General features: G+C 39.5%; 1 protein-coding gene across 2 annotated transcripts in view; it reads right to left on the bottom strand.

Annotated features, from left to right (window-relative positions):
• Positions 1-15,384, bottom strand: part of Ttbk2 (tau tubulin kinase 2) — a 121,228-nt gene that overhangs the window by 77,091 nt on the left and 28,753 nt on the right. Inside the window, exon 4 of one of the 2 annotated variants that reach the window (XM_021639386.2) lies at positions 13,167-13,314. In XM_021639386.2, coding sequence (XP_021495061.1) covers positions 13,167-13,314 — 148 coding nt within the window. The remainder of the gene's footprint in view (positions 1-13,166; positions 13,315-15,384) is intronic. The other variant, XM_060372009.1, reaches the window with a different exon arrangement.

Genomic DNA, 15,384 nt, shown 5'->3' with positions numbered 1-15,384 from the left:
TCCTTTGTGGCCTGGTAAGGCTGCTCCCGCTCCCGCCCCCCAGTCCTCCCCAACCCCTATGTTCCCCTTACCTCCCCCACCCCACCCCCGGCCAAGGTGATCAAGGAGCCTGCCACTGAGTTCATGTCAGAGACAACACTGAGCTGCCATGGGCTACATCTGTGCAGGGGTTCTAGGTTATCTCTATGCATGGTCCTTGCTGGAGAGGATGTGGAGAAAGGGAAACCCTCCTTCATTGCTGGTGGTAGTGCAATCTTGTACAACCGCTTTGGAAATCAATCTGGGGCTTTCTCAGAAAATTAGGAATAGCGCTACTTCAAAGATCCAACTATACCACTCCTGGGTATATATCTGAAAGATGCTGAACCATACAACAAGGACATTTGCTCAACTATGTTCGTAGCAGCTTTATCTGTAATAGCCAGAAATCTGGAAACAACCTAGATGTCCCTCAGTTGAGGAATGGATTCAGAAATTGTGGTACATTTACACAATGGAATACTGCTCAGCAACTAAAAACAAGAAAATCATGAAATTTGCAGGCAAATGGAACTAGAAAATTTCATCCTAAGTGAGGTGTCCCAAAAGCAGAAAGACACACATACTCACTCATAAGCAGATACTAGACATATAATATATGTACATTTTCACATGTATGCTTACATGTATGTATGTCCTTCCATGTTCTTCAATGAGACAACTTCTCAAACAAAGCCAGCCTACTCTGGGGACCTCATTATAAGCAGTCTACACATGCACCTGGAATTCATGTGCGTTCTGACAGTTCAAACTCCAGTCCTCATGCTTGCCCAGCAAACACTTCAGCCATCTCCCCAGAATATTTTAAAGGAACTATTGTTACATTTATATATATAATTTCATAACAAACAGAAGTAAATGAACAATGTATAAGCTGTTAACAATCCTAAAATGACCCCCTTTGACAAAAAAAAAAAAAAAACTTAAGTCGAAATTCCCCAAATATTGGACCCTTTTATGTGCAAAAATTAAAAAAAGCTCAAATTTCTAAATAAATATTATTTTCAGGAAAATCCAAGCAACTGTTTCCATTGTAACATGGAATTGACTTTCCATCAGGCATGATAATGTACATCTTTAATTTAATCCCAGCATTTGGAAGGCAGAGGCAGATACAGGTGGATCTCTGTGAGTTTGAGGCAAGCCTGGTCTGTACGGCAAGTTTCAAGCCACCCAGGGCTACACAGAGAGACCCTGTCTCAAAATAACAACAATAATAACTAGAAAAGTTACATTATATTCTAATCTAAAAACTATTTTGTGCTATCACTTTACCTCTGAGCATAATATAAATGCCAATATATAGAATGTCTGTCCATTAAGAAGGACTCAGTTTTCTTTAAGCGGCTGGCCACTGGGAGTTTGACCATGCTCCAGTGAGTATACGGACAACAAAAAATGGCAGCTTTTTTTTTTCCTCCTAATCTTCTTCTCCTCTTCTTCCTCCTCCTTTCTTTTCTTCTTTTCTCTGGGGGAGGCCACAAGAGACTGGGGTGGACCTGGGAAGACTGGGAAGTGAATGTCAGGGTACATTATGTGAAACTCCCAAACAATCAATAAAAACATTATGTTGGGGGGAGGGCAAAATAACTTGCAATCACCAGAGGGTGGTGGCACATGCCTTTAATCCCAGCACCCAGGAGGCAGAAGCTGGCAGATTTCTGAGTTGGGAGGCTACCAGGACAACCAGAGCTACACAGACAAACCCTGTCTCGATGTCCCTCTCTCCCCACCAAGGAAAGTACTTAGCATGAGGCAGATTCCTGCAGAGATAGCCCAGCAGGAAGCATGCTCTCTGGCAGAATCAAGCTATCTGGGAGAGCAGCAGAACTACGAGGGAAGAGCTGTTGTTCACACAAACCAAGATCAGAAGAGCACAGAGGAGAGCAGGGGTCAGCAGGTTCCACTAGAAAAGGATCTCCCCTCCCTACATGCCAGAACCCCCAAAGCACTGAGGCCACAGAGACCAACAGCTCCCACTTGTCCCTCCAACACACAACATAGTGTGGACCTGTCAAGCCAGAGAGATCAGAGAACTTCAGCTTTCAACTCAGTACAGTCCTGCCAGGAATTCACTCCATATACTTATTTCTTATGTTCTATTACGTAATTTCCACTCTTGCATATCTGTCCCAGACAGTTTTTATATTGCTGTTAGGTTTTCAGGCTGTTGTTTGTTTCTTCACCTAGTCTACCATAAGGCAGTCTATTCTCATATACTCCCTAACACACACTTTTTTTTTTTTTTCTCCATAGCCCTGGCTGTCCTAGAACTCACTCTGTAGGTCAGGCTGGCCTAGAACTCAGAGATCCGCCTGCCTCTGCATCCTGAGTGCTGGGACTGAAGTTGTGCGCTGCCACCACCACGTTACCCTCCCCTCCTATTCCTATGTCTTTTCTTCTTTCTTTCCTGCTTTGGTCCTTTAATTATAAGCTTCCTTAGCTCTAACAGTCTCTAAGATTTGTGGCATCCCAACGGTTCTTTTCTAGATACTTTACACACCCCAATGATTTTTTCTTTTCCAAGTCCATTTAATACTTAATTCTAAGCCAGGCATGGTGGTACAGACCTGTAGTCCTAGCACTTGGGAAGGGAGAGGCAAGAGGATCTCTGTGAGTTCAAGGCCAGCCTAGTCTACAAAACAAGTCCAGGACAGCCAAGGCTACACAGAGAAACCCTGTCTCAAAAAAAAAAAAAAAAAGCAAGCAAGTAAACAAATAAACAAAAACTTAATTCTTACCCTCACCCACCCTACTTCCCTTCCATGTCTAATCTTATTAGCTAAAATCTGCTTCTACTACCCATCCTTGGTTGTCAGGCAGTTACTGAAGTCAAAGGGACTGTTAGTAACTGAGCAGTATGACATCTACACTGCTGTCGTATCACATAGCTGTGGTGCCTATCCCAGTCAGCAGTTACGCAGAGAATAACATCGAGTTTCACCAGGCACGCTGAGGTCCTAGACTGAGGAACTATTTTCTCAACTACACATTCAACTCCATCACATCCACGTCCCACATGAACATTGCACAATGCTCTAACTGAAAGACTATGGCTGATTTAAAAATAAACCAAGCAAAGAAATAACTCTAGATGTGTAAAGCCCAATGCAGTAACATGAGGAACAAGAAAAACCAGACACTATAACTCCTCCAAAAACCCTACAGTGAAGTGATGGCATCTAATGAAAGTGACTTTTAAAATGTAGTCCCAGACAAAGACCTCAAAAGAAGAAAATAAGCTCCTGAATTGAGAACACACATGGCTGAATGAAATAAGGAAGGCAATGTAAGAGATGAAAGAGGAAATCAACAAAGGAGGAGCTAACAAAAAAATACTAACTTCATATATTGGAAATAAAGAAGAGAAGTCAAATAAGGCATTCTGCGGATGAAGAAGAGGACAGAATATGACCCTGAGGACAAGGTAGAGAAACTGGACTAGACAGACCAGGATAAACATAAAATAATCAGAGGGTTCCAGTGGGAATCCCAGGATGTGTGTGATAATTGTGAAAAGACCAGAACTGTGGATAACAATCATAAAAGGAGAAAAAGTCATAAAAGCTAGGAAATATTTTTTTAATTTATTCACGTGTTTTGTCTGCATGTATGTATGTGCACCACATGTGTGCCAGGTGCCTATGGAGGTCGGAAGGTATCAGAGCTCCTGGAACTGGAGTTACGGGACAGTTAATTAGTTGGCATATGGGCTAGCAACCAAACTAGGGTCCTGTGCAAGAGGAACAAGTATTTTTAATAGCTAAGCTATTTCAGAAAACATTTTTAAAATAATCTTTCTTATTTACCTATCTCTCTATCTCTGCCTGTCTGTCTATCTACATACTTATCTATCTATGCTTTTTGAGACAGGGTTTCTCTGTGTAGTCCTGGCTGTCCTGGAACTCACTCTTTAGACCAGACTGGCCTGGAACTCTGGGATTCATCTGCCTCTGCCTCCAGAGTACTGAGATTAAAGATATGCACCATTACCTCCCAGCTTAAAATAATCCTGGGTTTTTGTTTGTTTGTTTGTTTTCTTAAATCCAAACAGGCTAGAGAGACAGTTGAGTGGCTAAGGGCACTTGCTAGTCTTGTAGAGCAACAGTGCTGGTTTCCAGCACCCATGCTGGAAAGTTCACAATCTCCTGAAATTCTACTCTAATGCCGTTTGGCCTCTGACGGCACCGCCACCCACCACAAACATACATAAATGACATCTCTAAAAAAACTTCCAGACTTAGGAAAAAATATGAAAATTCTACATCTGGAAATGGGAAGCATTTAGGACCTCAGACAAAACCAGAACCTTGCCGCCTATCATATTAAATTATAACAAAGAAAGTACCCTGAATATAGCAAGAGAAAAACACCAAGCCACATATAAAGGCAGGCGCTTATAAATAACAGCACATTGTTTAACTGCAACTTTTTAAAAGACAGGAGAACTATGTGGACAGATGTATTGCTAAATTTTTGATCCTTTTAAAAAATTACATTAAAAACAAAAAAGGAAGGCCAGGTGGTGGTGGCATATGCCTTTAATCCCAACACTCAGGAGGCAAAGGCAGGCTAATCCCTGTGAGTTCAAGGCCAGCCTGGTTAACAGAAAGAGGGGTCCAGGACAGCCATGGATACACAAAGAAACACTGTTTTGGAAAAAAAAAAAAAAAAGACATTTATCTCTGTACTGTGTATAGGAGGGTGGGAGCAGCGAGGCGTGTATGGCCCTCAAAGAACAACTTGCACGAGTCAGTTCTCTCCTTTTGTTACACAGGCACTGAACTCTCAGGCTTGGTAGTAGATACCCACTGAACCATCTCCTCAGCCCTATTTTCAAGTTCTGAAAGACTGCTATTGTCAATCCAGATTACTATACTCAATAAAGATATTTTTTATGATTTCAGGAAAAACAAAGTTTCTATGATTAAAAAGGGACTACAGAAATTTATGACCCTAAGCCAAATCTACAGAAACTACTTGAAGGATTCTTCAAACTGAAAAGAAAAACAAATCCATCTCCGAAATAAGTGACACACAGGTAACAGTTATACAAAAAAGATCACTGCAGAAATCAACAAAAAAACAGCAATCAATACACATCTTTCAACAATAAGTGAGTATTAATGGTCTCCATTCCCCCCAATCAAGACACAGATCTACTACCAAATGCAGGAACCATATATTCGCTGCTTTCAAGAAACACACAAAAGACAGACACTACCTTAGGGTAAAGAATAGAAAAGGGTATTCTAAGCAAATGGATTTAGGAAGCAAGCAAGTATCAGTCTTCTAATAGCTAACAAAACGGACTTCAAACCTAACAGTGAGAAAGATAAAGATGCTGGTTAGGGAGCAATCCATTAAGAAGAAATTACAGTCCTGAAACTATATGCCACAACCACAGGTGTACCCGATTTCATAAAACAGAATTGTTAGATGCAAAGCCACATATTAACCCTAGTACAAGCACAGTGGGTGACATGAATACCCTACTCTCACCAATAGACATGTCTTCCCAACAAAGACTAACAGAAATACATAAACTAAATGATATTAGAGACCAAGTGGACTTAACAGACCACTACAGAACATTCTATCCACATGCTATAGAATACATGTTCTTCTCAGCAGCCCATGGAATATTCTCTAAAAATAGATCACCCATTAAGGACAAAAAGCAAATCTCAACAAATACAGGGAGACTGCAATAATTCCTTGTGTGGTACACAATGGAGTCAGACTACATGTCAACAACAAGAAAACCCTTAAAACACAAACTCATGAAGGTTAAAAAACACACTATTGAATAATGAATGATAGGTCTTTGAAGAAATAAAAAATGAATTTAAAATTCCTAATATCAAATAAAAGTGAAAACATAACATACCAAAACTCTGATACACAATAAAAGCAATCTTAAGAGGGGAGTTTAAAGCTCTAAGTGCCTACATTATGAAATCACAGTGCTCTCGATTAAATAATGATACATCCAAGGGATCTGGAGATCAAAGAACAAGTCATATCTCAAATAAGCAAACAGAAATCACCATAATCAGGGAATAGATGAAACTGAAACAAACAAAATACAAAGAATCAATGAAACAAAAGAGTTTGTGCATTGAAAAAATAAGATTGTCAAAATTTTAGCCAAACTAACCAATAAAGGTGTGAATTAATAAAATTGGAGATGAAAAGGGAGCCATTGTGAAAGATACCTATGAAATTCAGAAAATTACTAGGTCTTCCCTTGAAAGCATAATACCAATAAATTGGAAAATCTGAAAGGAATAAATTTCTAGATGCCAGATTAAATCAAGATGAGACAATTTACACAGATCTATAACAAACAATGAGATTGAAGTGATAATTTTAAATCTCCTAACTAAGAGACAAGGCCCAGATGGTTTTACTGGTAAGCTTTATCACACCTTCACAGAACACCAATGCTTCTCAAACCATTCCATAAAACAGAAAAGAAAATGACTCTGATAGCAAAACAGTTAAAAGATAAAACAAAACAAAATCATAGGCCAATCTTCTTGATGTACTTCGATGTAAAAATTCTTAACAAAATACGAAACTGTAAACCAAGTCAAGAACACATCAAAAAATTACTATAATCAAGTTATGTTTATTCCAGAGATTCAGGAGGGATGGTTCAATATTCATAAATATTATTACAAATTAGATAAACAATGGAAATCACATGATCATCTTAATAGATAACTAAAAAGGTTTTTGATAAAATCCAATGTCCCTTCAGGTCAAAAACCCAGGAGAAACTTTGAATAGAAGGAACATCTCTCAACATAATACATGCTATATATGTCAAGCCTACAGCTATTATATAAATGTGAAAAAAGATATTTCAATTAAAATCAGGAACAAGATAAGGCTGTTCCACACTTTCCACTCTTTTGCAATACAGTACTACAAGTCTCCCCCCCCCCCCCCCGACAGGGTTTCTCTGTGTAGCCTTGGCTGTCCTGGACTCGCTTTGTAGACCAATCTGGCCTCAAAATCCCAGAAATCCACTTGCTTCTGCCGCCCCCAGTGCTGGGATTACAGGCATGCACCACAGTGTCCCGCAGTACTAGAGGTCTTAAAACAAACTGAGAAACAAAGCAAATGATAGGGATACAAATCGAAAAGGAAAATGTCTGCGTATCTTTATTTGCAGATGACATGACTTATACCTGAGAACCTAAAGACCCTACTAGAAAACATTTTGAGCTAATAAACCTTTTCAGGAAAGTGGCAATATACAAAATTAACACACAGTTATATTAGCTTTCCTATATAGCAATGACAAACAGAAAAAAATATCAGAGAAACAATCACATTCACAAAAGCCTGTACTGATTATTTTTGTTTATTTATTTGTCTGTCTGCTTGTCAAAATGACACAAGCTAGGGTCGTCTAGAAAGAGGGAACTGAGAAAATGCCTGTACCATCTAGACAAGTTTGTGAAACATTTTCTTGATTAATTATTGATGTAGGCGGGTCCAGACCACATTGGGCAGAAGGTGTAAGAGCCAGGCTGACCAAGCAAGAAAGCAGCACTCTTCCACGGTCTCTGCTTCGGTTTCTGCCTCCACCTTCTTACCTTGAGTTCATGACCTGTCTTCCCTTCATGATGAACTACTGATCTAAAATGAAATAAACCCTTTCTTCCACATGTTGCTTTCAGAAATATCACAGTAATAGAAAGTGAACTAATACATAGTCTAAACACCAAGCAAACAAAACAAACTTTGGGATAAACCTAAGCAAGGATACTGAAGTCCTCTACAAAGGAAATACTGTAAAACACTGAAGAAATTGAAGAAAACAGAAGATAAAAGGACCTACCATACTCTTAGATTTTGAAGGATCAATATTGTGAAAATAGCTGCCTTACCAAAAGCAATCTACAGATTAAAGTAATCCCCATCAAAATCCCAGTGACTTTCTTCACAGAAAAAAAAAAAAATTCTGTCAGCCCTTTATCAAGGAAACTTCTCTGTAACACACAGAGACTATGACAGAAAACTACAACCAATCAAAATTTAGAGTTGTGAGGCCCATTCCCAGTTAATACATCTACAAAACACTCCTGTACTTAAGGCTCAAGAACATCGTGGAAGACTGGGCTGAAAGACTCTAAGAGGCACAAGGATCTTGCTGTGGTATTGTGTCTCCCAGTAATGCCAGAAGCTATACCCAAAAAGTCTCACTAACTTGACTGCCTAAACATGAGATGAATAAGGACAACAATAGGCATATTAGAGATATTGGAGGAAGGCCAGGAGGGGGAGAGACACAAGGCCTCAACCTTACACAGAGAACTACAAGCAACTAAGGAATGTGAGAAAAACTAAGGAGTGCGAGAAATAAGTCTTCTCCAGGGAAGAAGACATCAATTGGTTATCTAATACCAAATGTTCTGCCCTGAAAACATACATATGAGTAACATTATACAGACTGAGCAATACATTAAGAATGTATTTGACACATATATACATGTAGCAAGAAATCAAAGGAAAGAGGCCATGAACTTGAAAAAAAAGCAATGAGGGGCATATGGGAGGGTTTGGAAGGAGAAAAAAAAGAGGGAAGAAATGTATAATCTCAAAAACAAAATATTATTGTCAGGCATGATAGCACATGCCTTTAACTGTAGCATTCAGAAGGCAAAGAGACGTCTCTCTGTGGGGCTAGTCAGGGTCACACAGTGAGACTGTCTTTAAAATAAATAAATGAATAATAAACAAACAAATGTTTTTAATCTATATGAAAGCACACATGAACTCAGATACCCAAAGCAATTCTAAGTATAAAAAAATTAATACTGGAAGTATCACTGTATTTGATTTCAAATTATACTACAGAAACAGTAAAATAACAGCATAATACTAGCCCAAACAAACTAACACACACACACACACCAAGATAATAACAAAAGAAGACTTAGATATAAACCCACATGGCTAAGGCCACCTGTTTTTGGCAAAAATACACACTGGAGAAAAGACAACCTCTTCAATATGTGATGCTGAGAAAAGTCCACATCTACACGTAGAAGAATGAAGCCAGATCATTACTTCTCACCAGGCATGAAAAACAACTCCAGATGGATCAAGCCCCTCAACGGAAGACCCGAAACTGCAACAGGAAACAGTATGGAGAGCACTTTAAGGTGCCAGTACAGGCAAAGACTCTACTCAAGAAATAAGGCCCACAAATCAACAAATGAGATCTCATATGCAGAAAGATTCTGCACAAAGGAAACTCAATCAGTGAAAAGACAGTTTACAGAATGGGAGAAAAATCTTAACTAGACACACATCTAACAGAAGATTAAGATCCAAAATAAACAAAAACTAAAAACAAAACAAAACTAAGAAAGTTAACAGAGTTCTCAAAAAAAGAAATTAAAAAAAAAGGGGGACACATTTTTTTTAAAAGGATCAACATCTTTAGCCACCAGAGAAAATGCCAATTAAAACTTCTCTGGGCCAGGCATGGTGACACATGCCTTTAATCCCAGTACTCAGGGAGGCAGAAGCAGGATCTCTGTGAGTTCAAGGTTATAGATCCCTGGTCTATAAATCAAGTACCACGACAGCCAGAGCTACACAGAGAAACATTGTCTGGAAAAACCAACCAACCAAACAAACAAACAAGCTCCCCCCCACACACATACAAACACACAGGCACACACACATATAACCCACCAAAACCCAAAAAAACAAAGCAAAACAAAAACCTGCTTTGGGATGGCTATCATTCATGAAAACAAATGTAAAAAAAAAAAAAAAAAAAAACCTGACAAAGATGTACAGCGAGTAAGCAAGGCAAACTCTTTCTCTTATTCACTGCAGATGGCAATGAAAATTTACTCAGCCACTATGAAAACTGGTGTGGAAGTTTCTCAACAAACTAAAATAAGAACTTCCTTATGACCCAGCTATGCTACTTCTGGTATACCCAAATGATGCTATCTCCCATCACAGAGATACTTGTACAGCCTTGTTTTCTGCTGTTTCATCCACAACACCAAAGAAATGGAACCAGACTACATGTCTGTCAAGTACTGAATGGATAAAGAAAATGGGAGTATGTATACGCAATGGAATATATCCTGATGTAAATAAAAACAAAATTATGAAATTTGGAGGCAAATGAATAGAACCAGAAAATAGTATATGAGTGGGGTATCTAAGGTTCAGAAAAAAACAAACAAAAAAACACTGCATGTCTCACTTATATGTATATCCTAGCTTCTCTAAGCTATGCACATTCATGTGAGACCAAGTGCGTATAGAACCCAGAAAAATTAGCAAAGGGCCTTCGTAAGAGGGTTAGTGGGAATCCCTGTGTGGCGGAAGTAAATAGAATATATGTGATACAAGTAAAAACAAAAGAGAAATACTGAAGGTAGAAAGGCTTAAGTAGGGAGGGGATGAAGGGAGATGAGGGAGTAGAGAGAACAGGGAATAATTAGTCGAAATACATGAAAAAGCCTCAAGAAAATCTGACCCCTAATGAGCTAATAAACACACACACAATTTAATAAGGGGCCGAAGATGGCTGAGAGTTTGCTGTTCTTGCAGCAGACTACAATTCCGTTCCCAGGACTGACATAAGATGGCTCACAACTGCTTGTAACTCTAGTTCCAGAGGATCCCATACCTTCTTCTGTCTTCTGTGACTCCTAACACACACACATAAAAACATGCGCGCGCGCGCGCACACACACACACACACACTTTTTTTTAAAGAATTTCAATGGAGGTACTTATCCTGTGTTGAGGGATAAAGATGCTCCCAGAAACCATGGATCATTAAACATAAGTCCCAGTGTCGGTACCTCCTGACAAGTTGCTGATCAAGAAGGCTCCTGAAACCTCCCAAGAAGTACAAGTTATTGCCACTACTGGTAGCTGCCCACTAGAAACAGATGGCAAGCCCTTATAGCTGAAGACATAATTAGCCTTGGGCACAAGACAGAGAAATCAAGCTGGAACTGGGCTGGAAAGTTTTCTCCCTGCTCAGTAGCCTCCATGGTGCCAGAAGCAGCTATGCAGGCTGCTAGGAAAGAATTGTTAACAACAGTCTCACTCAGCTGTGGACCCTGTGTGCAGTAATATGGACTGCTCAGGCAGGCTTGGACCACTGATGCCTCAGTTTTAAGTTTGGTGTTATAAGGGTTCCTTTCTAAGAACTGTGTTATGTGAGTAACAAGTCACTTTAGATTGGATTTAATGCCCACTCTACAGGAAGGAATTCACATCTAGTATTATGAACTAGGTCAAAAGCCTGTGGCTATGGAGGTCAAAAGCCTTAGCAGGGACACTACTCTTGCTGTTTTGCTAAATGGACAAGATATGCCAATCAAGTTACCTCTAAACAGCCATGTCTGTGTGTATAGATTAGTGCTGCTGTCAGCTCTAGCCAGAGAAGCTCCTTTTTTACCATGGTCAAGCCAGGCATAGTGGCACTCATTTGTAATTCCATTACTTAGGAGATGGGGAACCAGGAGGATCAGAGGTTCAAGGTCATCACTGGCTACCTAGATCAAGGCCAGACTGGAATATACGAGACTAATCTCATAAGAGGCTAGCCTCTAGTCTCCTTACACATGGGAGTTATTTCGTGCCACAATCATGCCACCAGCAAAGCAAGATATCCACAAAAATATTCTCAAAGGTCCAGATGACGAGCATCCTCAACAAAAGAAGTTGTGAAGTGTAAGTATGCAGAAGGCTTGCATTAGGAAGCCAAAAGAAGATAGTCAAGGATTGCCTCAATGAAATACAGACCAGAAGATTAAAAACCTGTTCATTGGTGGAAAGTAAGGGGTTCTGAGGAATGGGATTCATACAGGTATGAGCAGGCAAGAAAAACATTTCAGACTGTAACTTTTAAATGATAAAATGAAGAGCACAAATGAATTCCAGCAACAGTTTTACCCATAAAGTGTATTTATCTTTAAGCTTTACCACATGGAAATCAAGTCCAAAGTAGCCAGAGCTCCTGAAGGAGCTGCAGCAGTGTCTCCTGTCTCACAGGCCCATGTCCCGAGGTCGGGGAGAGACTGGTGAAATGGCACTAACAGCCAAGCGACTGCTGATGACTCTGCCCTTATGGACTCAGTCAGTATTATTTAGGTCACCTAGGCTCTGTGCAGGTCTAGAGGAACAGTCCCAGCAGCACTTATCTGTGGCTTCTTCACTGAGTTGAGAACAACTAGGGAGACAAGTGGGGAGGAGCATAAAAGAGCCCTCATTTTCTCCTTTTCCTTTTGTGAGTCTTTGTTTTTTAGCCATGACATTGTGGGCCAAGTGATCTACAATCTTCCTGGTGTACTGTGACATGGAAAAGCTAAAGCTGAGCTAAAAACTACTTTGAAAGAGTTATAATTTCATTAGCATTATGTTGTAGAGAAACTCTGGCAACTGGAAATCTTAGGTCAAAGAGCAATGGTCATCAGTCTTATGTGATTTTGATATTAGTAATACCATTAAACAGAGATCACAGAGATGACACGACACTAGCAACACATTCAGGGTTTTCCATGATTATCAGATTGACATCAGAAAAAAAAAAAGATTTGTCCTTATAGTAGAAATATAGGTACCTGAGGAGTAAGATGAACTCCAAAAATTATGAGCTATGTGCTGAAACTAAAGTTAATGAGAACATACAACATCCTTATCATTTTTGTTCATCCTTATCATTTTTAATCCATCCTGCAGTATGGTTTGAAGACAGTTTCCATAATGTGATCCAAGAATGTTCCGTGCACAAGGCAAGTGCAGAAATGTCTCAGATGTGTTTTGTGATTGGTTCAAAGGAAGATGTAAATGTTACCATAGCAGAGTTAGTACATTTTCTAAAGTAGCAGGGTGATTCTAATTATCTCTCGTCCTTACTGTGAAAAGAAATTTCTAAAGCCCAGGTACTCTAGGAACCACACATCTCTATTATATTCTAAAGCTTTCAGCACAAACATGCTCAACATGTTTCTACCTGGTTGACACCTGTGTAGGCCGTTAGTATAAGAACTCAACCAGGGACGACTGAAACAATTGTAAACTGTCACACAAAGCACCTCTGCACAGCATTCAGGGCAGCTTACCTTGCAGCTTCTTCAACACAGCAACCTCCATCTTCAGGACCTGCTTTGGCTGCTGAGCTGATTCCACCTTCAGTGCCACATTCTCCCTGGTGAGCATGTCCAAGGCATCGTAAATTTCTCCAAAGCCCCCACCCCCAATCTTTCTTAACTGCACAGAAAACAAAATAAGAACACACTCAAAATTATGCAAAGATTCTAACTGAAAGCCAATTCATCATTTACACTTAGAAAACATGTAATTTTACCATCCCTACTTTGTGATAAATGACTTCAATATTATTAAGTCATTTATATAGCAAGAAAAACAATTGCCAGGAGATAATATCAACACTGTTTCCTACAGATTTGTCTACAGAAAGCAATGTAATTGTTTCAGTTATAAGTAATTATTAAAGATCTACAGCTCACATCAAAATTATGACAAATCCATAGTATCTGAAAGAATCAATTCCTACAAATGCCGTTCAATAGCCAGATTAGTTTAATCTAAATCAGTCATTTGCAGACTTTGTAAACAATGAAATCTTTTTGCTATTTAAAATCTTATAAAGAACCAATCTGGTCTAAGGGTAAAGAGGGAGGTTGAAGAATGAAATAAGAAGCCAGCATCCAACCTTTTTAAAATTTTTATTTATTTTTTATTAATTATAATTTATTCACTTTGTATCCCAACTGTAACCCCCTCCCTCATTCCCTCCCAATCCTACCCTCCCTCTTCTCCACCCATGTCCCTCCCCCAGTCCACTGACAGGGGAGGTCCTCCTCCCCTTCCATCTGATCCTAGTCTATCAGGTCTTATCAGGACTGGCTGCTTTGAATTCTTCTGTGGCCTGATACGGCTGCACTCCCCTTAGGGGGAGGTATCAAAGAGCAGGACACTGGGGGCTGGAGAGGTGGCTCAGCAGTTAAGAGTACTGTCTACTTTTCCAGAGGTCCTGAGTTCAATTCCCAACAGCACATGGTAGCTCACAACCATCTATAATGGGATCCGATGCCCTCTTCTGACCTGAAGGTGTACATGAAGATAGAGCACTCATATATATTAAATAAAAAAATAAATCTTAAAAAAAAAAAAAAAAAGAGCAGGACACTGAGCTCATGTTAGAGACAGTCACTATTCCCATTACTAGGGAACCCATTTGGACACTGAGCTGCCAACCTTTTACTCTCCTCTCTGAGGCAGAACTAAAAGGATCTACACAACAAGCAAATGGAGGTTCTACGATATCTCAGAGAACATTAGTATAAACCTATACTTCAAATAATAAGCTGTAATCAACTTAAGTGCTTTCATCAACACCTTAAATGTTAACTTAATTGGAGAACATCAGAATATTTGATTATCATAAACAGATTCTGAGATCTAGTCACAATTAGACCTCTAAAGGGCTCTGAAATTCTGGGGTACACTTTAAGCAAGATGCAGCAAGAAACCAGTCTTCCACTTCCTGAAGCTATGTCTTTTCATAATATATGCAAACATTTAGAATGTTTGTAACGTAATGGCATGCGTCCCAAAATCTTAAACCTTCCAAGAGGCCCATGTTACTGCCATGTCCTACTTCCTTCTCCACTGGAGGTTTTCACAATGAGGGTGTATTCCCTCTATCCCTCCCTCCCTTTCTTCCTGTGGTGCAGGTCACACCCACAGTATTGTGCACCTCACAACTGAATCCAATTTGTCTTCTGACCATCTGTGAAAATTATTTGTTTACCTTTTCAAATTAGCAATTTTATCAGTCCATACCTTACAAGATTATCACTGTCTCTTAAATTACACTTGAGTAAGTTGTTACTGTTTTATTTGTTTGTTTGTTTGTTTGTTTGTTTGTTTTGGAGACAAGGTCTCTATTATGTAGCCTTGGCTGTTTGGGCACTCACTATGTAGATCAGGCTGGCCAAAAAGGCATCTGGCATCAAGCTGGGAGATTTTTGTTTTCTTCAACTGGAGTTTCATCCAGGTTGGTCTCAAACAGTGACAGTGAACTCATAAGTGTTAGGATTAAGGAGTGCACACCACATCAAGCTTCATGTTTGTTTAGCTGTCCACTGCCAGTATATTGCCTCACCTCACAGAAGGCTTCTTCAAAGAGGGCTACTTAACCGATGTCTTTACAACGTGCTGAGCATGTTCAAGTCACAGTCATTTTAAGTTTGTTGATGAGAAGGGAATAAGATAAGGAACTACAGGGTGAGTGAGGGATAGAGCCAGCTTCTA

This window comes from Meriones unguiculatus, chromosome 18, assembly GCF_030254825.1.
Source record: "Meriones unguiculatus strain TT.TT164.6M chromosome 18, Bangor_MerUng_6.1, whole genome shotgun sequence".
Taxonomy (NCBI): Eukaryota; Metazoa; Chordata; class Mammalia; order Rodentia; family Muridae; genus Meriones; species Meriones unguiculatus.
The sequence above is the reverse complement of the archived record's forward strand: the minus strand, read 5'-3'. Positions and strand labels throughout refer to the sequence as shown.